Here is a 26,403-nt window from a genome sequence, read left to right as displayed (position 1 = left end):
CCGTACTGACTTGGTCATGGAGCTAACAATGTCAATCCTTTATGTTGTATAGTCGGCGAGTGACGACCTTTATAGTTTCGACGTAGTTTTCTTATAATATCATAATAATCACTTTTTTTTTTTTTTTAACATATAGCATTGACATTTTGGAATCCTCACGTAGCTAGAGTACTGTGTGCTCTGAACGTCTCATGTGTCAAGCGCCATGGAAATAGGTCAATTGTAAACATTTCCAGGATAGCACAGATTTCTTTATTTCAATTCAACTGACAGATCATCCTGTATACCAATTGATAACAAGATGTGATATGTATTTAAACAGAACATTTATACAAGTAAAGAAGTGTTAATGAATACAATATGTTGTTAAAGGTTTCTGATATCTGGATAGTAAGTAATATATCAATTCAAAATATTCACATTGTTCCGAAATTAAAGTAAAATGTATCTTTAAAAGGCTGTTCTTGTGTACATTTATGAAAACAAAACACGTCATGTAAAATAAAAAAAAATAAAAAAAGCGTCGAATGATAGGAACAAAAATCGATGCGAAAAGATAACGACAGGAACTGTGGTGACATAAATAAAACATATAAAATGAGAGTTTTTCTGTCAATGTTTTAAAACATATGTGAGAATAACCAAACACAAAAATGTGAAACTCTTCCTTGAATAATATGCATGCTAAGTGCTATAGAAGTGGTGACAAACATTTCTGATTACTAATGTATTACAGGTGCTACAATGTATTACAGGTGCTACAATGTATTACATGTGCTACAAAAAGTTTACAAACGCTTCCCCATACATCACATATATTGTCTAGTATCACAACATACTAAGTGTAACTTTCTCCATAGGAAAACAACACTTTAAATGCTACAGAAACTACACTGAATGTTATTTCTGATCGCTTGCTGTAGAACTGATTCACTTACAAAAATGTAATATACCTTTCTCAATTATAATGTCAGGAATTCCTACAAAATGTAATTTACAATTTTGTGTTAGATGATAAGTGTCATTTCTAAAGATGCAAATTTTCTCAATTATCATTTCAGGAATTTTCAGGAATTTTCTTAAATGTGCTTATTTCCTAATTTCGTTCCTGATGATTGCGCGGGCCATTAGATTATCACTTATTTCATGTTAGGACAGTTTGAGAGAAACACTATCATTAGTTCCATTGTGACGAAGACAGAAGTTAAGATCCCGGTAAATCTATCCTCTGTTTGAGATTTCGGTCTACATCACATACGGGTGGTAGATTCTATTCATTAAACGTTATACCAATATACAAACCTTCTCTTATATGTTCTCAAAAATTGTTGTCATAGTTTAAATTATATTGGTGTTATCTTTAAAAGAATCTCAGAAAATATGCTGTTTGATATTAATGTCTTAGATTTGCATTTTTTTTAAAGTCAGCGGAGTTCTTCCGTTATCGCTTTTTTTGTCGCTCATAGTTTGGTATCTGATATTATTTGTATTCCTTCTATTTCATCAGGTTGAAAAGCCCTGTTGTCAACTGGATTTGCATTTAGATCGTATCTATTGGTGGATTGTTCCTTAAGAGGGTCGTCTTTGCACCCTTTATGCTAATGGGTTCTACAGCAACACACAAACACGCTTGTGACGCGATCAATGGCCCTGTCGTATGGAGCTAGGGAGTGCATCCCCTCTGGAAGAAAGTCCCAACTTTGTAGTTTTGGAGGCAATGCTTTCGGTCGCTTATTTTGGAGAACATTAATTACGATTATAATAACAATAAAAACAAGGAATAGGATACCAATACCCATAAAAACTTCAACCCCTGCTAGCGAAATGGAAAAAATGAGCGCTGGAAACAGAAAATACAGAAGAATTAAGTATGCAACAGCAAACCAGCGGTACTTGGCAGTGACGTTGCCCATGTATTTGGCGGCGTTTATAGGCAGCTTTCGAAGCGGATATATGATGTAAAATAGGAAAACTCCTGTAAGTTTAAAGAACAGATGACATAGCGCTAGTTTAATAGATTCGTAAAAGTTGCCCGACGATGCAAATGCTGCTAGAATGCTGGTACTCGTCGTGCCAATGTTCGACCCAAGGGTCAGTGGGTACATTCGGTCGATGTGGATGACACCGACGCCGACCAGAGGTGTGAGTGCCGACGTGAAGACGGAGCTACTATGAACAAGCATGGTAAGGCCTGCTCCCACGACAATAGCTACCAGGCCAGACAGGAATGCCATACAACCCTCGAATTCAGCGTTAAAGAGTTTACGGGTGAGACGCGCAATATTTCCTTTCAGGATGGAGGCGAGTAACTTTACGATCAGTATAAGGCACGTACAAAGAACCAGAAAGGATGCCACCAGGAGCAGGGTGCCAACAGCCGCATCACTCCATGTCGTCCCTGAGAACAGGTAGTCACCTAAACAAGACGACGCACATGTGGTCACTTACATTTGACACCGATAGATTCATTTAACATGTGTTGATTTAAGATGACTGACGTGTTTCAAATGAATCTAGAACAGCACACTCCTATTTCTCAGTGTTTCTATATCGTTCCAAAATTACATATAAAATCCATATTGAATATATAATTCCTTTTGATTATCATGTAGTTGAAAAATCAAATTAATGAAAGATATATTTGGATTTTTTTCAATATTAAATTTACTGATATACATGTATAGCGTTGATATTTATGTATTGGATGTACACTGATTTAGATAAGGTATAAAAACCTGACTGGAATATCTAATGGTGCATCTTGTCACAAGCCACTGCATTTTCAATTGTCTTAATCAATACAGTGCTGAACTAAGCTTAAGATAAAAATGACATTTTTCTCATTGTTTTGAAAAAAACCAAAAACACCAGTGTGAGTTTGATTCGTGGTGTTTTCCTTTATAATCTTTACCGTATTTTTCTTTTTGTATTTTTTTTTATAAAGTTTATATGATGCTTACCTTCCTTTATTATACTAAAATTAGCCACCTCTTCTCCTATGGCAATATTTTTTATAGCAGTGTTGTCGAGCTGAAATATTGATATAAAGGTTAGCATTGTAACAGTTCGATAATTTGTCTAACTTCACACAGAAATAATTTGTATTGGATATTTTTTATGAGAGAATTAAAATAATGTCTACATTTTTTGCCTTATCATGTTAATTCATTTTTTTATCATCACTACAGATTATGAAGCTCATAATACGACGAAATTAAGAACAAGGAAATATAAGTGGCCCTAATCATAACAGTTTCAACACTACCAGCTTTTGTGATACCAATTTTTAAAATATTCCAAATAGCTGTAAGCCAATATTTTTCATACTCACTGTACCGTACATGTATGCATACTTACCGACACAATTCTGTCAGTAAGTGGATCGGTGAGAGCATTCAGGAAGACCGGATTGTTTATTGTGCCATTGTGTTCAGTGACACGAAATGTTTGTATAATGGCGTTCGATACTTCGAACATGGATATGACCTCAACCGGAAGTAAAATGATCACGCACAACCAATTGAACATGTCGTGCAACGTAGCTGCAGCGAACGCCCTTCGAAACTGGTTCCGGTCGGCTGTCTGTCCCATGGCCACTATGGTATTGGTAACAGTCGTACCAATGTTCGTGCCCATTACAATCGGTATGGCCATCTTTACAGTCCGAACAGCACACAACAAGATGATATAACAGGTTCAATATTTATGAAATATCTACCATCTACTTAAACTTTCTTTCATACTAAAAGAGCTGGATACGGTTGATGTGCTGGTTCTTCCTAGCTCTACATGGCTCTTTTGTTTAACTTCGATCTACACAAACAAATGAACCTAAACTTAAGCACAAACCTTTCACGTACCCCGAACGCATGTAAATTACTTAAGCAATACATCAGATCTAAAAATTAAAATGTGACTATTTCTTTGTGTTTCATCTTAACACTTAAATTGCAAAAGAAAAAGAAAAAAGAGAACAAGATTGATCATGTAAAAACAGCGGATTGTAACTTACTTTCAGCAGATACCATCGAAACCACGATAGAGGTGGACGTGGAAGAATTCTGCACGAGCACGGTGGCGAGGACGCCGATCATGAGGCCCGCAATAGGGTTTTGGAGTACCTCATTATTGGAAAGTGCTTCCCCAGCTGCATTCCCTAGACTCAACGATATACAACTATTATTAATATTCCACTATATAACACTTCATCAATTGTGACAAAAACCAAGCTTGTTTGGATTTCTTAGCCCTACATGTGGGTACAGAAACAAGAGCACACTATCTAGTCCTCTGAATTGTACCTTCAAGGATACACACTTTTTTGTTCATGACCTGATGAGCAATTTCCATCACAACAAGTAGATGACCGTATCATAGGAAAGAATAACGAAGGGGAAATGCGTTTTGAATAACGGTGTTGTTATCTAAGCTAGCCTGATAAAATTCTTAACCTGTTTGCTTTTAAACGAATAAATATATTATTCCAGCCAAATTATAGTTTGTGAAAGAACGATAGGTTTTTTATGTTTAAATTTTACAAAAAGAAGAAGAATTGTTCTGGTTTTCATTTTAAGATTGAGGAATATTATGGAACTATCTTCATATAATTAAGAATATAGCGGTCGCCAGTTTCATAAGTCATTAGTCGTTATAATTCTATAGGTAAACAGTGTCATTAGTCGTTATAATTCCATGGTTAGTACAGTGTCATTAGTCGTTATAATTCTATGGTTAGTGCAGTGTCATTAGTCGTTATAATTCTATAGGTAAACAGTGTAATTAGTCGTTATAATTCTATAGGTAAACAGTGTAATTAGTCGTTATAATTCTATAGGTAAACAGTGTCATTAGTCGTTATAATTCTATAGGTAAATACAGTGTCATTAGTCGTTATAATTCTATAGGTAAACAGTGTCATCAGTCGTTATAATTCTATGGTTAGTACAGTGTCATTAGTCGTTATATTTCTATAGGTTAATACAGTGTCATTAGTCGTTATAATTCTATAGGTAAATACAGTGTAAACAGTTTCATTAGTCGTTATGATTATATAGGTAAGCATTGTCATTAGTCGTTATAATTCTATGGTTAGTACCGTGTTATTAGTCGTTATAATTCTATGGTTAGTACAGTGTCATTAGTCGTTATATTTCTATAGGTTAATCCAGTGTCATTAGTCGTTATAATTCTAAAGGTAAACAGTGTCATTAGTCGTTATAATTCTATAGGTAAACAGTTTCATTAGTCGTTATAATTATATAGGTAAGCATTGTCATTAGTCGTTATAATTCTATAGGTAAATACAGTGTCATTAGTCGTTATAATTCTATGGTTAGTACAGTGTCATTAGTCGTTATAATTCTATAGGTAAATATAGTGTCATTAGTCGTTATGATTCTATAGGTAAATAAAGTGTCATTAGTCGTTATAATTCTATAGGTAAACAGTGTCATTAGTCGTTATAATTCTATAGGTACATACAGTGTCATTAGTCGTTATAATTCTATGGTTAGTTCAGTGTCATTAGTCGTTAAAATTCTATGGTTAGTACAGAGTCATTGGTCGTTATAATTCTATAGGTAAATACAGTGTGATTAGTCGTTATAATTCTATGGTTAGTACAGTGTTATTAGTCGTTATAATTCTATGGTTAGTACAGTGGCATTAGTCGTTATAATTCTATAGGTAAATATAGTGTCAGTAGTCGTTATGATTCTATAGGTAAATAAAGTGTCAATAGTCGTTATAATTCTATAGGTAAACAGTGTCATTAGTCGTTATAATTCTATAGGTAAATATAGTGTAATTAGTCGTTATTATTCTATAGGTGAATATAGTGTCATTAGTCGTTATAATTCTATGGTTAGTGCAGTGTTATTAGTCGTTATAATTCTATGGTTAGTACAGTGTTATTAGTCGTTATAATTCTATAGGTAGTGTCATTAGTCGTTATGATTCTATAGGTAAATAATGTGTCATTAGTCGTTATAATTCTATAGGTAAACAGTGTCATTAGTCGTTATAATTCTATAGGTAAATATAGTGTCATTAGTCGTTATTATTCTATAGGTGAATATAGTGTCATTAGTCGTTATAATTCTATGGTTAGTACAGTGTCATTAGTCGTTATAGTTCTATGGTTAGTACAGTGTCATAAGTCGTTATAATTCTATAGGTAAATATAGTGTCATTAGTCGTTATAATTATATAGTTAAACAGTGTCATTAGTCGTTATAATTCTATAGGTACATACAGTGTCATTAGTCGTTATAATTCTATGGTTAGGACAGTGTCATTAGTCGTTATAATTCTATGGTTAGTACAGTGTCATTAGTCGTTATAATTCTATGGTTAGTACAGTATCATAAGTCGTTATAATTCTATGGTAAGTACAGTGTCATTAGTCGTTATAATTCTATGGTTAGTACAGTGTCATTAGTCGTTATAATTCTATAGGTAAACAGTGTCATTAGTCGTTATAATTCTATAGGTCAATACAGTGTCATTAGTCGTTATAATTCTATGGTTAGTACAGTGTCATTAGCCGTTATAATTCTATAGGTAAACAGTGTCATTAGTCGTTATAATTCTATGGTTAGTACAGTGTTATTAGTCGTTATAATTCTATAGGTAAATACAGTGTCATTAGTCGTTATAATTCTATAGGTAAATACAGTGTCATCTCTCAAAGGAAGTCTAACTGCTGCTTGTCCGATGTTCGTGACATGTATGATCATCTAACTTATTTGATAGTTAATGTAAAAGGGAAAATTGTGAGCATTCTTATAAAGATTATGTTCATAAAAACAGTAAAGATATCAGTTTTAAAGTCAACCCCATTTATGTCAGTGTGTGGCAATACCTTTTTCAATTTTGTGGTTTTTTTTTTATTTACGTCGTTTGATAAGCAACGTAGTAATATCTAATGTTGTATAAGACCAGGGTGGCTTCGATACTAACCTCCCAGGAGCTTGAAGGAGGCACCTAGAATATCCAGTGAACAGATGAAAAGGTACAGAAGTCCAACTAGAAGTACTGGTTTCAGGATCGCCATCATGACCCACTTCACCCGCTCTCGGTCTGATAGGTCTGAATCCCAAATAACACATGTAAATATTAGACAATGCAATTATCAGTAAAGTGTCGTTAATAATATCAAGATCAGTTAACAGCATTAAAATACAATTAAATAACCGCATCTAACCTATACTATGTTCCTGAAGAGGAAAATCAATTTCGCACTAACTGGAATTAAGAATTTTCAATAGATTCTTTTTAAATGAAATGATTTCAGTTAAATCGAGGGAAATTATTTCATTGTTCCAATTACCTTTACATCAATATTTAAGCATTAAACTGTTTTTGTATGGTATTTATGATTCAAATAGATCATAAATACCATACAAAAACAGTTCAATACTTATATTTACGTTTTCTCTGCCTCTTATGTTATTTTTTAACTTATAATTCATATTTAAAATTAAAAATGCCCGCCTTATCGACAGTCCACACAATTTCGTTCAATAGTTTGAACAGCGTGTTTGTCGCGTGCTGATTGGCAAACAAAGTAGTACTTTGAAATTTTAACAGACACTCCAATGTTATTCCACAATTCAGTATCGATACAATTGCGTATGATATGTCTATAAGGTGATTTAAGCTTATCAATAGAACTCTGAGCTGAAAGTTCGATTTGAAATTGTTTCGATTTTTCCCCGGAACAAATTTAGCACATGGATAAATACAGGTGAACACCGTAAATCCAACCTTGCCCTCCACGAGGGAGTTATTTTTGGAAGGCAAGTCGAACTTTTCTCTTTGCTCATTTTGTGAAGAATCCAGACGTGAATTTATTTGTTGATTGTATGGGAATCTGACTACAGTCTGTAAATTCTATAACAGCCTTGCTATATGACATGGCGTCAGAAACTGAGGAAACAGTGGCTGCGAGTCGCGGGGGATGTCTGAAATGTTTATGTGTGCTGTGACTCATATCAGTAGGTCTGTAACATATGTGTCAGTAGATCTATGAAAAATGTGTATTTCAGACATTTGTAACGAACCACTGTTGATCAGTGTAGTGTAACAGACGATATTTTTGATAAATTGCATGAGCGTTAAAATTGTTTCCATTGCCGGCATTGGTGATTTCAACCGATGTGCATTTTGTACGATATTGCAGACCTTGGTCTTTTTTTTGTTGTAATTAAAGTATTTTTTATTTTATTTTTTATTTTGCACTTAAATTTATAATGACATTGTCAAATCTCCCAATGCCTAGCGATATTTCAGCAGCCGTCATGTTTATTTACATTGGATATTGTAGTTCCGGTCAGTGTTGTATTAATACGCTAAGAATTATGTCTCGTGCTGCATGGTAATTAAAGTCCCATCAACGACACAGCTTCCAACGAGGCTATATAGTGACAATGCCATGCAAATGTAAATATATCACTTTCGTTTATCATTTGGTGTTTGGTATCTGTTAGCCATTTTGCTTGAGGTCAGAAAAAAATAGATCTACTCGTGTCAGGCACGGAACGTCATTATTGAACTGTCAGAAGTACTATTATATGACCTATATTGTAGTTCAACATTGTATTAGTCATCAATCTATATATCAGCTATTCTAAATATCTGGCACCTTTCCATTTCTTATCGTCGTCCGGTATGTCAGTGAGAGCGTACGGGTCTACTTCAACCTCGAGAACCGGCCCAGTACTATTGGTTGATTCCACCACTAAGGGTCCGGAGACAGTTAAAACCGACGAAGCCGATCCCTTCATTACTTTTGGTGAAGAAACTGATACAAGAATAAATAATATATATATATATATTTCTTTTGGTAAAGGAATGTTTTGTAAGAGCAATGTAAGTAATGTGAGTACTTAAAATTAATAATCATTACATTCATGTAGTTTATTTACAACTCCTTCTAGATAATGAATATAATAGACATATTTAAAAAAATCAATTTTGTCAATATATTTGATAATGTAACAGACCAATTCCCAGCGACACTAAGAGAATTTTAACGTACAACAAATGTATGACAAAGAGAACTGACCACCTATTTAAATAAATCAATGGCAATAAGAATAATGACCATGTATCTCAATTAATTTCATAGCTTAATAATTTTAAAAAAAAATGACCATGTATCAAAATAAAAGACTGACGATAACAGAACTGACCACTCATCTCTATAAATAACTTAAATGACAATTAAGTTGAAATACGATCATGCCGCTTGTTGTAAATAAACTACATGAATGTAAATTTTATATTTGTCACCATGTATTTTACATTATTTTCATATGCATATAGAGACATCAATGTCTGCGTCCACTGATTTCCTATGGAAGTCCATTAAATTTCAATAGAAGAATGATAATCTTACAGTAAATTTGTTGAATATTAACCAATTTCTGACTGTACATTGCATACACAAAGTTATTTCCTTTTGAAACATTGTGATGATAATCAACTAATCTTTCCAATCTATGTTATGATTGTGAACATTATCACATTAATCATCTAATGAAACATTGAGTAAGTCGCTGCAGAGAACCGAATTAAATATTTTATACACTACATGAGCAGTTCAGGTCTCGGAACTGCCAAAGAAAATGACGAACGTTTATAAGAAAAAATAATGATTTAAATCTTTAAAGTGTACGGAAACATACAAGACATACAGCAAAAGAGAAAGGGAAGGTGCCTGTAATTCGTGTTTGCCTAGACTTACATTTAATCACTGGTGTACCTTCACTAACATTAAATTACTGATGTCTTCACTAACATTTAATTACTTACGTTCCTTCACTAACCGTACTTATGTACCTTCACTAACATTACTTATGTACCTTGACTAACCGTACTTATGTACCTTCACTAACATTTATTTACTTATGTACCTTCACTAACCGTACTTATGTACCTTCTCTAACATTACTTATGTTCCTTTACAAACATCACTGATGTACCTTCACTAACATTTAATTACTAACGTTCCTTCATTAACCGTACTGATGTACCTTCACTAACATTACTTATGTACCTTGACTAACCGTACTTATGTACCTTCACTAACTTTTAATTACTTATGTACCTTGACTAACCGTACTTATGTACCTTCTCTAACATTACTTATGTTCCTATACAAACATTACTGATGTACCTTCACTAACATTTAATTACTTATGTACTTTCACTAACATGTATTTACTGCTGTACCTTCACTAACATGTATTTACTGCTGTACCTTCACTAACATGTAATTACTTATGTATCTTCACTAACACTTAATAACTTATGTACCTTCAGTAAAATTTAATTACTTCAGTACCCTAAATGACATTTAATTACTTATATGCCTTCGCTAACATTACTTATGTACTTTCAATAACATGTATTTACTGCTGTACCTTCACTAACATGTAATTACTTATGTTCCTTCACTAACACTTAATTACTTATTTACCTTCGCTAACATTTAATTACTTCAGTACCCTAAATGACATTTAATGACTTATCTTTCTAAAATGGCATGTTACTACTTCCATACCTTAACTGATTTTTTTTCAAAACGTCAACGCAATGATAAAATATTTTACGGTTATTTCTTTATGCTGAATTCCTCGGTAACGTTCCTTCTGTAACGTAATGTCAATGATAATATACTTATATATTTACAATTGCCACTGTTTCGGAATCGATAACCTAAGTGTGGGCACGTCTGTTTATTTCTCAACAACTAGACTAAATGTTATGTATTCGACTCTTTTAAAGGTGTTATATTAAAAAGAAAATATTGTAAATACAAGGTTTAACCTTTTATTTTGTTTAGTTTATGAGATAATAAATCCAATGGAGCAGTCGGTAAATTGTTCGTAAACGCGAATCGGTAAATTGTTCGTAAACGCGAATTTACCACGTGCTCCATTGGATTTATTATCTCATAAACTGAACTAAATAAAAGGCTAAACCTTGTATTTACAATAAACAACATTAACTATAAAAAAGCAATGAATACCTGAAGCTAAAAAGAATTATACCAACCAAATGTGCAAATAACTGCAGTAAAGATAAGAATTAAAAAATAAATAAATATGCATACCTGGAAGATGTAAGAAAACCCTGGTGAGTTCACGTCTGACTTGTGCTACGCCTGTATTTGATATCTACCACAAACGCATTCAGAGGCTAACAGACTCCTGAAAAATAAATTAAAGTCAAAACAAAATAGTTCCGATACTAACAAACCCTACCCCGTATACGTTCGATTTATATGTACAGCGTTTGCTGATTTGACACTATTTTTATCATTGTTTCTGTGTGGCTTTTAAACGATGATGAACAGCGAAAGTTTCACTCATGCTAGCTTGCAAATGTACGTAGATACAGGGTATGACTATTGTATGACTGTACATAAATTGTAGAGCCCCTTAAAGATTTCATTTTGTGTAATGTAATATTTTACTTTATATGGAAACCTGTCAAACTGATCCCTATTACCGGTCGTACAGGATAGATAAACAAAGAAACCACCTGTCTCGGGAAATTAAAAAAGCACATGACAAAGATAAATGAAACGACTATAACATAACATTATGTTATATTGATATAGATAACACAGCGCCGATACAAAAGAACAAGACTTGATAGACTTCAAAGTTTATATTTGATAGACAGCTACGCAATTAAGCAGTGTGAAGTCATCGTGTTACTGAGTTTAATATTGAGGTTTATAGATTGGAAACTTTTTTGTTGTACCTGCAAGTAGACTTTTTTAGAAAACGTGTATAATCTAGGAATTCAATATAGACCGACTCCTTCGGTTTAATAATTAGAAACTAAATAACTGATCAGTATCTTATTGTAAATATATAACATATGGCACGTGTAATCAGAATTACTGTATTGTCAGTGAACATCGACTTACCTGTGATTAATTCTTATTTCAGTACGACAGATGAAATTATATCCAAGAAAAACATTCATCTTGTTCACAAAACAGTCAGCCAAGTTTTTGATGAAGTACTCCTTTAACTTGTTTTCTTCAAAACGAAGTTTAGCAATAATGACAGTTGAATGAACAAGTACGATAGTACGCAATAACTGCATCAGTAGGCAATGTCACTATAAACTATTATATCACAGCGCTCTGCGTTCCAATAGAATTATCATGCACATTTTACAAGCGTTGTGTAAGGCACCCTTAATATCCCCTGAGTGTGTTTAATGGAGTAACATGATAAACAGTGATACAAAGTTAGTCATGCTTGACATTTCTGACCTATTTTGCAAATGACAAACAAAAAATGAGAAAGCTGAATATAAAAATATATACTCCAACCTGATATTATATAACATATACATTTTATGCATGTTTTAGGTACATTTTATCTTACTCTACTGATGTAATAGTGTCATAACTATGATTTTATAGTACTTTTGGTAATAAGTAATAATTTTGTACATTTTAAGATTTCTATAAGACATCCGTATCGTGATATTCTAGCCGCGCGTCAAGAGTTTTGAATGAAAGCGAGTGTTGTGTAAGAGTCACGTGATGTGTTGTAAACCTGTTTGCTTCGGTTACGTGTCTTGTCTATTTTTACTGTGGTCATTGTTTAAGTTTTACTTGTGGCGCGTTATGGTCAGTGTTGGGCAGTGTGTGTGGTCACAGAGGCTAGACGTGTTTCAACATAGATTCTAGAGTTTTGGTATTTAAAGATCATGAATTGATTGGAATTGAAATGTAAGTACTTAAATAAAAATATTAATTTTCGTATGTTATTGAACAGTATAAAAGTAATATTTTTAATTAGCTTAATTTTTGGGTAATTCTATTTTTGGATTATTTGATTTTTTCTGACATATGCATTTTTGGTGAGTTTATTATTTCAAATAACAGAAGTGATCCTACTTTGCGATGTTTTATTTATATATGGTTTTCATTATATTTGTTTATGGAATTTAAATAGAACACTCACTGATGATCATGAGAGACAGACATGTAACTGTGACCCCCACTTAAAACCTTTGTATAAAGACTATTGTCTGAAACTCCTCTTCATGTAGAAGAGGTAGGTATCTTGTATATGTTGTCCATGTTATATATATATAAGTGATAAATTTATGAAGATAAATTTTTGAGATGAACTATGTTTAACTGTTAATTCTTATGAACTATTAGAGTTTGTTAGTGTGTTCACCCTCTTAGCCGAACAGTTTGAATTTGTAAGTAGAACTTCATTTGATGTGCAAGTTCTCTGTCTTTTCTGTCAGTTTCCGGTGATCTTTGATAAATTGGTCCCCGTATCCAATCGAGACATGCAGTCACAATCTTAAGCACTTCCTCAATTATATAAATGAAGCAATTCTATATTAATTGAGTTCTAAAATTATCCAATGCTTAAGACGGCCATGATATAATCCATCGGGATCTAGTAACTGTTCTGTCAATGTTAGCCTGTAGACATTCCAGATGCCTATAACATTGGCAGGACATATCTAAAGCCACGATCAACGACTACATTATCGTCTTGCTCCAACCAAGTGAGCTTGCATCATTGTGGCTTCCTTAGAATGGTTCTACTGTGTCCAAAATGTAGCCATCAGGTAGAGCTATGCTCATGAATTTAAGAAAATTACGCTCCTTCTGGCAACCGAAAGACATTCTCTGAAGCTTATGGTCAGCTCTTATTTTAGCTCACTTGGTCCGAAGGGCAAAGTGAGGATATGGGATGGTGCAGCGTCCGTCGTCCGTCCGTCCGTCGTCAATATTTTACTTTAAACAACTTCTTCTTAATACCCGCAAGGCTTAGGTTGATGATATTTGGCCAGAAGCAAACTGGGATAAAGGGCTACAAAGTTTGTTCAAATAAATGACCTTCACCTATCTATTTTCAAGGTCACAGGGGTCAAATATGTTAAAAACTTTATACAACTTCTTCTGAATAACTAAGAGGCCTAGGATAATGATATCTGGCAAGTAACATGCTGGGATGAAGGGCTATCAAGTTTGTTCAAATGAATGACCTTGACTGATATTCAAGGTCACAGGGGTCAAATAAGTTTAAAATCTTGAAACAACTTCTTCTGAATAACCAAGAGGCCTAAGATGATGATATTTGGCAAATAGCATGCTGTGATTAATGGCTACCAAGTTTGTTCAAATAAATGACTTTGACAAATATTCAAGGTCACGGGGGTCAAATACGTTTGAAACCTTTATACAACTTTGTTCAAAACGACTTCTCAATTAGCAAAAGGCCAAGGGTGATGCTATTTGGCCATTAACAGGCTGGGATGAAAGGCTACCAAGTTTGTTAAAATGAATGACCTTCGCCCATATTCAAGGTCACGGTGATCAATATATGTTTAAATCTTTAAATGACTTGTTCTGTATAACCAAAAGTTCCAGGGTAATGATATTTTGGCAAAAGCATGCTGGGTTGGAAAACTATAAAATGTGTTCAACCTAATGTCCTTGCTCGACATTCAAGGTCACAGGCGTCATATGTTTAAATCTTTTAACAGGTTCTTATGAATCAAACACTGACATTCTGCCTCTAGCTGTATTTTAGTCCACGTTTAAGATTACAAGTGTGAGATTAATACCAGGTGAGCGATTCAGGCCCATTGGGCCTCTTGTTTAATATGAATATATGTACCATCTTTTAAGGCAGTCACTTTGTCTCCAAATAATGTTTCTGGGAATAAAGTATTGTGTGAACTTATATGTTCCCTACTCAAATGGTAAGGCCCAAGGAACACTGGAACTTTCAATGCTTGCACTACAGAATGAAAGGTTTTTGAGAGAGAGTAAAAGCGGAACACATAACTACAAGAGATGTGTAGTTTTGGTATATATTGAAGAAGAACGAAAATTGACTATGTATGAATGGATTTTGAGAAATGGTTCTTTGAAGGTTGTGTCCAAGCTTTGTAGTGAGTGTCATCCAAGAGACGAAACTTGAGAGTGAAGGCTGATTGATTCTTTGATAAGATGTACGACACTTCTAAAAGGTCATCAATTATTTCAGATGGCCTACTTCATAATTGAGAATTCAAAGGCTCTCTTCCTTATAGTATAACCTGTGTACAAGGGTTCAGGTCATTGCCAATTAAAAGAAATGAGAATACACATGATGACGCAGAACACCACAATTTGTGTGTGAAAATTAACTGATGCCTGGCACGTTTTTGCAGAATTGTGGATTTGCTTCCCTTCGAATTAAAATTGTTAAAACAAAGACAACATTTTTTTATGTGAATATGACCCTTTAAACAGGTCCTTGATTGTTAAGAAAGGAAAATTTCTGGAAGTTTCATCTTCAAAACGTTATTTTTCAGATTCTCTTTTGCGCAGATACCTTATAAAGCACTTCCGAACTTCTTAATTTGAGCAATATATGCCAATTTTAGTTAGTATAACCAAACGCCATTTATATTGTGGATTTTTTTTTACATTTTGTGTACCTTAACATATACCAGATTTCGCGAAGATACGATGACGATCTTCACCAATACATTTACTCTACATTATGAGATGAATATTAACAAATGGGTATGAAATATCCCATAAAAGCAGTGTAAAAATGAAAGTCAGATGATAAAATGTATAAGAACAAATTCTAAAAAGGGACAAGGATATCATGGCAGAGTTAAAGGGATTTGGAATTACGTAAGAAATAAGATTATCTAGTGTATTACACCACCTCTGCTAAGGACACGATACTCCCGAGGACGCAGACAGCACCAGTGGATATTTTAACTGTAATGTAGCTTATCGTGTGACAGATGCATATCTCTCGTACACTTACTGCCTTTATTTGTGCTTTTTCTAATGATAACAATCGTTCAACTTGCATGGCACGCGTTTTCACACGTCTGGCAACCTTATCTGACGTTAATCAAAACGATAAAATTCTTTCGTTATGCCTCAAGTTAAGTAATGTTACTGTTTAAAGGCCTAATATCAAAATATATTTATCGTTGAGATAAATCAGGAATAACTAATTGACGTCCTCCTGCCAAAGCAAGGCCCTGAAAACATTAATAACATAATAACTTAGATTTTAAATTGTCTTTTTCCGTTCTTTTTTTATATAAAAAGTATAAACGTCAGATTATCGGGTGGTCAGTTTTGAACATTTTGTTTATTCATTATAAATTCGTTACAATGATTATTGTCTTATTGTTTTATTATTTGCGTTAAGTTTGTCGTACTTTAACCACCTGTTCTAGGCGATATCTTCTGGTATATTATCGTATTAATATACAGCCTGTTGTTTTGACGATGTTAACGAACCTAAGGGAATGTATTGTGATGTATGTACCTTCTGTTAATTACCATGCATCACAGAAACATGACCGTTGCGTCCCCGCCAATCCGTCACCTTGTTCGCTTATGTCCCGCCTTATATAGCTACAACCCCTCAACAACTTAACGCGTTTGACAGCCTTAAACACTTCCAACAGATTGACATCAGTTCGAACACCTCTGTTTGGGGTTCAGGACATACAAATTAACTTCGATAGGATATGACAATTTTTATTAATAAGTTGTAATGAACTTCTTGATGTAGTTGATATAGTATTGTATATGCGAGTAAACGAGTAAGCTGACGAAAATCCGAAATCTGCTGGAAAGTGCAGGTAAATGTCACGTCGCTGCTAAAACTTCGGCGATCTTCTCCTGTTTTTGTTTACTTCCTTGTATTTGGGGATATCAAACATTATCATACGCAGTTTCCATCATGACCGCCACTGGAAAAGGTGCGAAATGTAAACAGATCATCAGTATTATTTTCAAGATATTCGTCGTGTTCGGCTTCCTTTACCTGTTCATCTGTGCGCTAGGATTTCTGGGAGATGCCTTTAAACTCGTGGGAGGTAAGTATCTCTCTTAATTTTACACATGTGATAAAACGTGTTGCTTGTGTTCTAATATTAGTGTCTAGATTAATACACATTTGGCTCCTCAACCCGGACCTTTCAATAGTCATCTGCCCGAGACGGTATCCTGCTGTCCAAAATTTGGTTAATATTTTTACAAAAAGTGTTGAATGATTTAATTAATTTTTTTCCTCGAGTTTTTACAATGCATAGTATTACTATTATAACATCCGCCTCCCTATCATCCTCGACTTGATATCAACCCTCGGGTTTTGGAATGATATCAGTGTCTTGTGATAATAAAAATTATAATATCAAAACAGTCACATTATAACCTCTAAATATACATAGTGAAACACAAAATTGCAGAATTTCTAGAAAGTGTTTACAGAATGATATTTAATTTAAATATCATATATGTCACATAAATACTACAGAAAACTTTATTTTTCTGTGAGTAAATGACTCGATAATATTGGATAGCAATAGATGACAGGTTGATTGTAAAAATCACGTTTTGAGAACATTGTTCTTTGTGTTCAATATTCGCATAATATTAGAGATGGTGTTCCCATTGATTTTCGATACCATCATGTACAATTATTTTATTAAAAAGTTTTTTCCAGTATCAAAGTAGTTATGAAGTTTACGTAAAAAGCGACCCTGAAAAAAAGATGTTTATGTGCTAGAAGAATAAAGAAAATAGAGCTTCAAATTAGCGTTGTGATCAAAATGTGTCACTGCACTTAGTCAAACATTTATTACTTAGCATTCTTGCTACTGACATGTCACAACGAGGTAATTAAACATATAGATCAGTTTATTTTGAATCTCATCCGTCCTACACCACGCAAAATGTGTATCGCTCCTTATCTTACTCAAAATCAGGGTGTGATGTTGAAGGCTCTTATTTCATAATACTATTCTCTTTGTTATGATGTAAACGTTAGCAATGTTTCATCGTATACAAACATTCTCCATGTCCGTATACGTTGTAGGTCTCTTGCTAAGCTTACATCGCAGATATCTTACACAAAATACATTGAATATCTCTTACTAAACAAACATTGTGTATCTCTAAACATACATTGTGTATCTCTTAGCATGAATTGCATATTTCTTATTATGTATATTGTTTGTCTCTCAGTATACCGCTTACCAATAATGTGAGCAAACTTTGCATATATCTTACAAATCTTATATTGTTTATCTCTTACAAAGATTACATTGTATATCTCTAACGAATCATACATTGTATATTTCTTACTACGCATACATTGTATATCTCTAAATAAGCATACGTTATATATCTTACAAAGCTTGCATTGTATATCTTTTACAAAGCTTACATTGTATATCTCTAACGAATCATATATTGTATATCTCTAACTAAATATACATTACATATTTACTAAATATACAGTATATATTTCTTACTAAATATACATTATATATCTTTAACTTATCATACATTATATATCTCTTACTAATTATATAACCATACGTTGTATATATCTAAGCTTACATTACATACCTCTAATTAAGCATACATTGGATATCTCTAAGCGTACATTGTATATCTCTAACTTAGCATTCATTTTTTCTCTACATTAATGGTTCTTCACTTGCTAAGTAAACACTGTAAATTTCATACTGAGCATGAATCAAATGTCATGCATTTGCAGTAAGACATAAAAATCTGTGATTTTAATAATGATTTTATTGGAAACTATAATACTATTAAGATATTAATCTTGAACGACGTGATTTCATATTTCTGGTAAAGGCTATACTAACCCTGTAATATAGTATTCCTTTAGTTCTGTACCGTTAAAGTGAAAAGTTTTGCTCGATTACCCACCGACAACCCAGACCCGAAACAACCAAGAAACGTTATAAACGTTGTTTTCTTAGTAGGATGTTATAATTGTTGACATCAAAACTCTACTTTTATTACATTTCTGAAACAGAGACGAAAAATATCAGTTATAGTAATATATTGATAATATCGTCATTTGTTCTCTACACCACAAGGAAAGACGGCGGGCAAAGCATTTCGTGAGAACGAGCTGCTATCGAACCCCGTGGCGGGCCTCATGATCGGTGTACTGGCTACTGTACTACTTCAAAGCTCCTCCACAACCACCTCTATCATCGTCACTATGGTTGGCTCCGGAAGTACGTAATAGTTCACGTCATACGATATATGATTTAACATTTTGTAATTGACGATAAAAACAGTTTGATTATTTGATTTTTTAGCGTCGTCAAAATGGTCAGTGGAAAGAATCATAATGTTTGATCAATTTTTGTTCATTACTTACCGACTGGAAATGCTGCAAAATCATACTAGATGTCTTTACCATTTTTATCCCCAGTTATACCAACAATGACTGCTATCCCTATGGTGATGGGCGCTAATATTGGCACCTCTGTCACGAACACACTAGTGGCTCTCGCACAATTTGGGAATCGCGAGGAGTTCAAGAGATCGTTTGCCGGAGCAACAGTCCATGACATGTTCAATTGGTTGACAGTTCTGATTCTCCTACCGTTAGAGGTCGCTACCCACTATCTCTACAGTCTTACTGACGTCATTATAAATAGTTTGGACCTGTCCAAGTCATCTGGGAAGAAACGTGACATCCTCAAAGCTATAACTAAACCATTCACGAGTCTCGTTGTAAAGGTTAGTAACTATGGTTACTGTTATCACGTTTTGTTCTAAGATACAATTTCATATATATTGTATTTTATCAAAGTAAATTGTAGTTTAAACATTATTTATATTTTTAGACAGATATTACGAGATGCGTTTTAAATAATTAGAAAGTAAATATATCAAAGTAATAGGTCATATACCGGTATATTAAACAATAATTAAAAGAAGACATTGTGTCAAATGAGTTAAAGAATGTACACTGTGAAAATCGCTTCAACGCAAACTAAGTCACATTTTGTATGTAGTATTTTGAAAATAAACTGGATCCAGACCAACTTTCGCGATGTACTAGGTACTGTTGATGACGTCATGTTAACGCCAGGTTGACATTGCCAAATATTTACGTTTGAGTTATATTTACTGATTTTTCAAACCCTGTTTTTTATTATCAACACTAACCAAATACATCCAAACATAATATTGTTTCCAATGACATTAATGATAGCTGGTACATGGAGATGACTGTGCCCGGTTTAATATTGCAATAAATCAAAACAATATTAAAAATAATGCATTATTAGTTAAGAACTGTTCATGAAAAACCAATCCATGACTAATTTCGATAATTTTATCAATTTAAGGTAAATAGTAAAGTCATTAAGGATATTGCCGTGGAGAAGGCCGGGGCAGAGGACAAGAGTGTCCTCAAGCGATGGTGTAAGACGATGAAGGTCCATGTCAACACATCAGCAGATCACGGGTTCAACTCAGGGAATGCATCATTTGGTAAAAGAGAGTTTACAGACAGGTCAACAAACCCGTAATTCGAACTGAAAATCAGTCAAACTGAATTATTACATACAAAACGCATAGATACGTACTGAAATATTACATACAAAACGCTAGGCATTGATACGTCCTGAAATGTTACATACAAAACGATAGGCAATGAAATACTTACTAAAATATTACATACGAAACGCTAGGCATTGATACGTACTGAAATATTACATACAAAACGCTAGGCATTGATACGTCCTGATATATTACATACAAAACGCTAGGCATTGATACGTACTGAAATATTACATACAAAACGCTAGGCATTGATACGTCCTGAAATGTTACATACAAAACGCTAGGTATTGATACGTACTGAAATATTACATACAAAACGCTAGGCATTGATTCGTGTATTGATACTTTAGCCTACCGAAATGACAAATGTCAAACACAAATCATTTAATAACGATAGCAGATGATTCGTTTGTTTTAAAAGTGTTGGTACGAGTGGATGTGGATCAGGGGTTTCGTTCATTGTAACACTATTACGCTACAATCTAGAGTGATTGATGTCATGTAGAGTTAAAGTGATTAAGCGGATTAGGGCTTTAGGCCCTAGGGGACTCATTACCAGCTGATGAACAAAATTCGTTAAGCAGATTGAAGTAAGGGAGTTTTGATTAATTCAATTTGCCCGACCAAGCACTGTTTAAAGCATGTGATTCCCGAAACCTCATCAACTGATACATGTGTGTTAACTGTATTTTAAGTTTATGATACATATTCTTTTTTCACAGATCATGTGAGCATGACCTTATAGTATCTATAATGTAAGGTATTAAAAGTGATTCACCTACCAAAAATAGCCTACACAGAACGCAGAACGTTTTTTTCGGTCAAATAAAAGGATTGAAATATTTCGGAACACAATGAAGAAGTTGTCTTTTCATTTCCTTTGACCAAGTTCAAGAAGCTGGTTATTAATAGGATCCATTTGTCTGGTTAATTTGGTAAGAAATATATCATGACATATCTAAGAAGATTCTTTAGTTTATTTTTGTCATTGAAAGTATATGTTTACATCACAGGGCTCGGATTCTTATTTACAAAATGATGACATTTTTTTCGAAATGGGAAAACAAACCATGTGTGGCCAACTCTTCTTAATGGATAAGTGTGCCGCCTACTACTCATTAAGCTTTATACAAGCGACTCACCTATTACCATGTCCGTGAGCTGTTGTTTATGGACGCATCAGTGTTAATGTCTTATTACTGACCAATCACGAGTATTTTAATGCGATAAATACAAGATTAATATATCTGTATTCCAATCTGGAATCTGTTTTTAATCGTTATCTTCCAACAAGACTTATCCTGGTTTTGAGAAAGTATTCGTAGAACATATTGTCATTTAGACGGATTCTTTACCTAACATGTACACCATGTTGCAAAATTCAAATGGATAATAAAAAATAATTTTACGGATAAAATCTTTCTTAGGCCACCGTACTCAAGACAACATATTAACAGGTAAATTGATATATCACGACGTTAAAAAAAGCTCGTTATCCCATACTTAAATGCGGTTTAATACAAACCCACTTATAGTGTCGCATTTAACCCGAAAGATATGACTGAGTCTATATATTTATTAAATTAATTTTTGCTGCTACTGTGCCAAAACCCTTTCCAGTAAGGAATGTATATTGCAAGACCCAATGTGATTGTGCTATGCATTCAACCCTCGTCTCTCTGCCATCTATAGTCTAGGCAATACAACAGCTGGCCGGACTAATATCGCATAGCAGCTTAACCTATATAAAGGGGAAATGTCCACATTGTGGATGACATTCACAGATAGAATATTTATATATATATCACATACACAGTATCAAAGTAAGTCTTCTTCATGTAAACCATGATAAAGACATCGAGAAAAACAGCGATTATGTGATATTTTCAAAAATGAATCACGAATGTGATTTTTAGTAACGTTAATGAATTATCGTGAAACTATAGGCAACCCTTAATTAAAGATTAACGTCTAATCACTTTATGACTAAAACGCATTTGGTCACTTCAAATTAAAGAGACTTTGCTGTAGTTAAAAAAAATCTATACTATACTTATATTTAAGCAATGAATGTTATAGACAATGTTGTTATGGTCCTATAACACACATTGCTATTGATGACAAACTTAATAAAGTTTTTGTATGTTTGTCAGTAATAGAAATGTGTGTTATAGGACCATCACAATATTTGCTAAATTATTCATTATTTACTTAAAACAGCAAATTACGTCTTGGCAGCTTTAAGTGTTTCTATGTGACGTTTCGATGACTAGTATGATATGTACTATGTCACCTTCATAAGACAAATGGTCAGTGAAGCGTATGCACATATAGGCGTAAAATGTTTACGAGTTGTCCACAAATAAATGTCGATTCGGCTACACTGTAAGCGTATGTACAATAGTTTTTATATATGTACCGAAATAACTCGATTCAGCTACGCTTTGTTTAATACTTGGTCATGTGCGAGAGTCTATGAGCCCCCTCATCCCGATTCAGAACTGGCCCACTGCGGCGTATCAAGAAACAAGAAACTTTTCATAAATGTAAATAAACTTTAATGAATACATATATATATATAATAAATAAAGATACTTATTTTCTTTGTTTACAGCACCGCCCATAGAGCAGTCTACTCTTTTCAATCAAACACAAAATGTGTCAAAGCTGTCGGAAAAGATGGTCAAATTTGAAACAAAAAACTTAGAAAGATGTGAGTATCTTACAGTTGTTTCATGAGTTAAAGTAAATTAAACTACATGTAGATGGTATCCATATTGTTCTTTTTGTATTGTTTCGTGTTATTATTCTTGAACCTTGATATTACAAGCAATCGCGGTAGACAATGCACTAGCTGCCATCTATAAAAATTGACTTTGATGTAATGGTTTAAGGTAATAATCTTTTGGCCCTGACTGATATGGACGACAGTGCCGCTGGTGCCCTCCTCATGGTCCTGTCATTTGGCCTCATCATCGTCTCCCTCGTCGTTATCGTCAAGCTCCTCAACTCTATGTTAGAGGGTTCGGTAGCAGCGGTGGTCAAGAGAAGCATTAACGCCAATTTTCCAGGAAAACTCTCCTTCCTCACTGGCTACGTGGCCATCTTGGTCGGAACAGGTGAATTATTTGTATTCATTTAAATCCAAGATGAACGTAACACACACACATAGGTGAAAATTTAATAAAAGAAACAGGATGCCAAAACTGAATTACACTGTATCATATTGGACTAAAATACTGCCTAAACAAAAAGGCAGGTGCATAACACCATTAATGTATGATTTTCAAAAACCTAGAGGAGTACGGGTTAATTTCACACTAATTACTGAATTGTGTATTTTATAAATCATGCCACTCACTACTCTAAAGAGAGTACTATGTACCATCAAGGTTACGGCAAACAAATACAATAAAATACTGAACTTGCCTCCGACAGCATGTTTCGGCCAAAGTTTCACAATCTGTTTATTCTTAATATCACATAGGGGCTTGTGTATCCATTGGTATGACATTCGATAATTTGTCTTAAACAATATTCTGAATTGAGTCTTCACATTCATCAGACATTAATTGTCGCCTTATTTCCTGTAGTGTAGCTGTAAATTGGTTATATCAATGTCATTTTCTTTCTTGTCCTTCTTGCTTTGAACTTGAAAAAACAAACTGTTCTGTCGGTGATTTCAAAGTCATTCAGCCATTCATGTGATTAACAATAGCGCTGGAATGTGTTTTGAATAGTAAACAAATCTAACTTTTTGAATTATAACTGATGTCATCACTCGTCAAAAGATTATCGTGACGGTAAACTATCACACGTATCATACCATTCTGTAAACTGTATAACGCATGGTTTGGTTGTTACAGGTATGACAATGGTAATACAGAGCAGCTCCGTGTTCACATCAATTCTCACGCCACTTGTTGGTGTGGGGGTGGTTTCCCTTGACCGGATGTTTCCATTGACGGTTGGGGCAAATATTGGTACCACTTTGACAACAATCATGGCATCACTTTCACTTCCCGCCGACCAAATTCCACATTCGCTCCAGGTCGGACTTTGTCATCTGTTCTTTAATGTGTCAGGGACGATCCTGTTTTATCCTATCCCATTTATGAGAAAGGCCCCAATCGGTTTGGCAAAGATGCTTGGCAATGTGACGTCACGATATCGATGGTTTTCCTTCTTTTACATTGCCATAGCGTTCTTCCTCGTGCCCGGTACAGTGCTCGGCCTTTCCCTTGCCGGAACCACAGTCCTTCTGGCGGTGGGAATACCCCTCCTCACAGCCATCATTATCATCATTCTTATCAACGTCCTTCAACAAAAAACGAACAATTGTTTACCCACAATCCTGAGAAATTGGGACTTCCTGCCAGAACCCCTGCACTCGTTGGATCCATTAGACAGGGTCATAGCTAGGGTCACAGGAATGTGCAAGTGCTGTAGTAGGAGGGACGAATCAACTTATGCTGAAGAGGGCAATCTTAACGGGAAATCAAACAGAGCATTGGAACTAAACGAAGAACGTTTATGAGTGTGTAAGGAATTGTCATTAATGACCTTTATCCTGATGATCTTATCAATGCAAGTTTATGTTTGTTTGTACAGGTGATGGTATTATGATGAAATGTTATACATTCAAACTGTCCTATGATTTTCAAATGCCATTGACATTGGTTGGATATATATGAAAGGTTAAAATGTCAGAAACACGTTTTTCTGATATCTACGTGTTTCTGATTTTTGACTTATCATATTCTACCGGACAATGAGAACATAATACGATTTAGGGTGTGTATATATCTTAGACATGGTGTAATTTCAAAAGGCAATTTCAACTGAAACATGATAATATATTGTACTTATGACATCGAAACACAAATGACGAAGAAAGATTTTTTTGATTTTTTTTTTTAATTTCAAAAGAAGGCTTCAATGCAGTTTCGAACCCTTCTTTTTCAAGAAGGCCAGGAACTGCCGATATTTCTAGGCTGGGCGATGTAGTGCCGTAAGTTGTGAGTTCGAAACCCGGACAAGTCACGAGTCCTACTTCGTCCTTTGTGTTTCTATGGCATTATTTAAACTATGTAATACATGAACAACGATATGTTATTTTGTACGTATAGCTATGACTGTTAGACTGCTGTCAAGTTACTTCATGTCAACAGACGTGAATAGAATGGGTTAAAACTGCTGTTTGAACCATTTTGCATATGAGACTACAGCATCTGAATACCACACAAACCCATATGAAATTACTAACACAGGAGTAAAGTGTGCTTGGACGTCAAGTTTAAAATTCTGGTATGTTGCACACAATGTTACAAGACTGTATCAGTCTCCTATCAACCTTTTTGATACATTTGATAGCTATACAGCAAGTCAACATATCGACAGACAATATCCTTTTGTTGTTCAATGTCGTAAAACTCGTCGTGCACATATTGCCATTATATTCATTTCATGTTTAAAAAAAAGAAGATAAAAAGAAATCCCGACACCAGAAATATGTGAAAATGCCAATGAATTAAAAATTTAACAATTAAACAATTATAATTGTGTTGCTTATCAAATGCTCTAGTAGTGACACCTAGTACGGAAATAACGTCAAAAGCATTTTGCCTCTACGAGGGTTATATATCAGAAATAACAAGCAAATTCGTGGAACTTATATCCCCCGCTTTCAGGACATATTGTAGGTAAACATTATTGAGGTTAGGTTTAAACATGTGAGTATCGTGTAGTTGAGACATAATGTATAGCTTGAAACTCGCAGAAAAAAAAAGCCTTATCTGATATTTGAGCTATTGTCAAGCTTGGCCAAGCCCTTAATGCTTTGAACCATGTTACTAAGTTTGAAGACAATCGGATACTATTTGCGAGAGTTAATGAACAGAAACGGAAGATAATGACGTTTTTCGTTATTCAAGGGGGAATAACTCTGCCAAATGGGGTCCGCTGAAAGTGGTCAT

The 26,403-nt window shown here is 34.2% G+C and overlaps 2 protein-coding genes across 2 annotated transcripts; one reads left to right on the top strand and one right to left on the bottom strand.

Annotated features, from left to right (window-relative positions):
* Positions 1–1,273: 1,273 nt before the first annotated feature.
* Positions 1,274–11,205, bottom strand: LOC110466800 (sodium-dependent phosphate transport protein 2B-like). The gene is made up of 7 exons (XM_021523559.1): positions 11,120–11,205; positions 8,645–8,803; positions 6,961–7,089; positions 4,003–4,156; positions 3,358–3,661; positions 2,961–3,030; positions 1,274–2,416 (listed from the first exon to the last, which is right to left on the bottom strand). Exons 2-7 carry the CDS (start codon positions 8,784–8,786, stop codon positions 1,599–1,601), a joined length of 1,617 nt encoding a protein of 538 aa, XP_021379234.1. The 5' UTR covers positions 8,787–8,803; positions 11,120–11,205; the 3' UTR covers positions 1,274–1,598.
* A 5,498-nt stretch (positions 11,206–16,703) lies between these two features.
* LOC110466751 (sodium-dependent phosphate transport protein 2B-like) lies at positions 16,704–26,037 on the top strand. The gene is made up of 7 exons (XM_021523476.1): positions 16,704–16,905; positions 18,943–19,086; positions 19,287–19,597; positions 20,212–20,356; positions 23,043–23,141; positions 23,323–23,547; positions 24,295–26,037. The coding sequence occupies exons 1-7, from the start codon at positions 16,770–16,772 to the stop codon at positions 24,963–24,965; spliced, it is 1,731 nt and encodes a 576-aa protein (XP_021379151.1). The 5' UTR covers positions 16,704–16,769; the 3' UTR covers positions 24,966–26,037.
* Positions 26,038–26,403: the final 366 nt, after the last annotated feature.

This window comes from Mizuhopecten yessoensis, unplaced genomic scaffold, assembly GCF_002113885.1.
Source record: "Mizuhopecten yessoensis strain PY_sf001 unplaced genomic scaffold, ASM211388v2 scaffold11145, whole genome shotgun sequence".
Lineage (NCBI taxonomy): Eukaryota > Metazoa > Mollusca > Bivalvia > Pectinida > Pectinidae > Mizuhopecten > Mizuhopecten yessoensis.
The sequence above is the reverse complement of the archived record's forward strand: the minus strand, read 5'-3'. Positions and strand labels throughout refer to the sequence as shown.

Bases quoted from the DNA above. Each gene is read 5' to 3' on its own strand.
- LOC110466800 (XM_021523559.1), bottom strand. From the start codon at position 8,786: ATGAAGGGATCGGCTTCGTCGGTTTTAACTGTCTCCGGACCCTTAGTG. The intron at 7,090-8,644 runs GTGCCAGATATT...TTTGGGATTCAG, and splicing joins CGACGATAAGAAATGGAAAG to ACCTATCAGACCGAGAGCGG. The intron at 3,662-4,002 runs ATCCGCTGTTTT...TGCTGTTCGGAC, and splicing joins TCTGCTGAAAGTAAGTTACA to TGTAAAGATGGCCATACCGA.
- LOC110466751 (XM_021523476.1), top strand. From the start codon at position 16,770: ATGACCGCCACTGGAAAAGGTGCGAAATGTAAACAGATCATCAGTATT. The intron at 19,598-20,211 runs GTTAGTAACTAT...TATCAATTTAAG, and splicing joins TCACGAGTCTCGTTGTAAAG to GTAAATAGTAAAGTCATTAA. The intron at 20,357-23,042 runs GTAAAAGAGAGT...CTTTGTTTACAG, and splicing joins CTCAGGGAATGCATCATTTG to CACCGCCCATAGAGCAGTCT.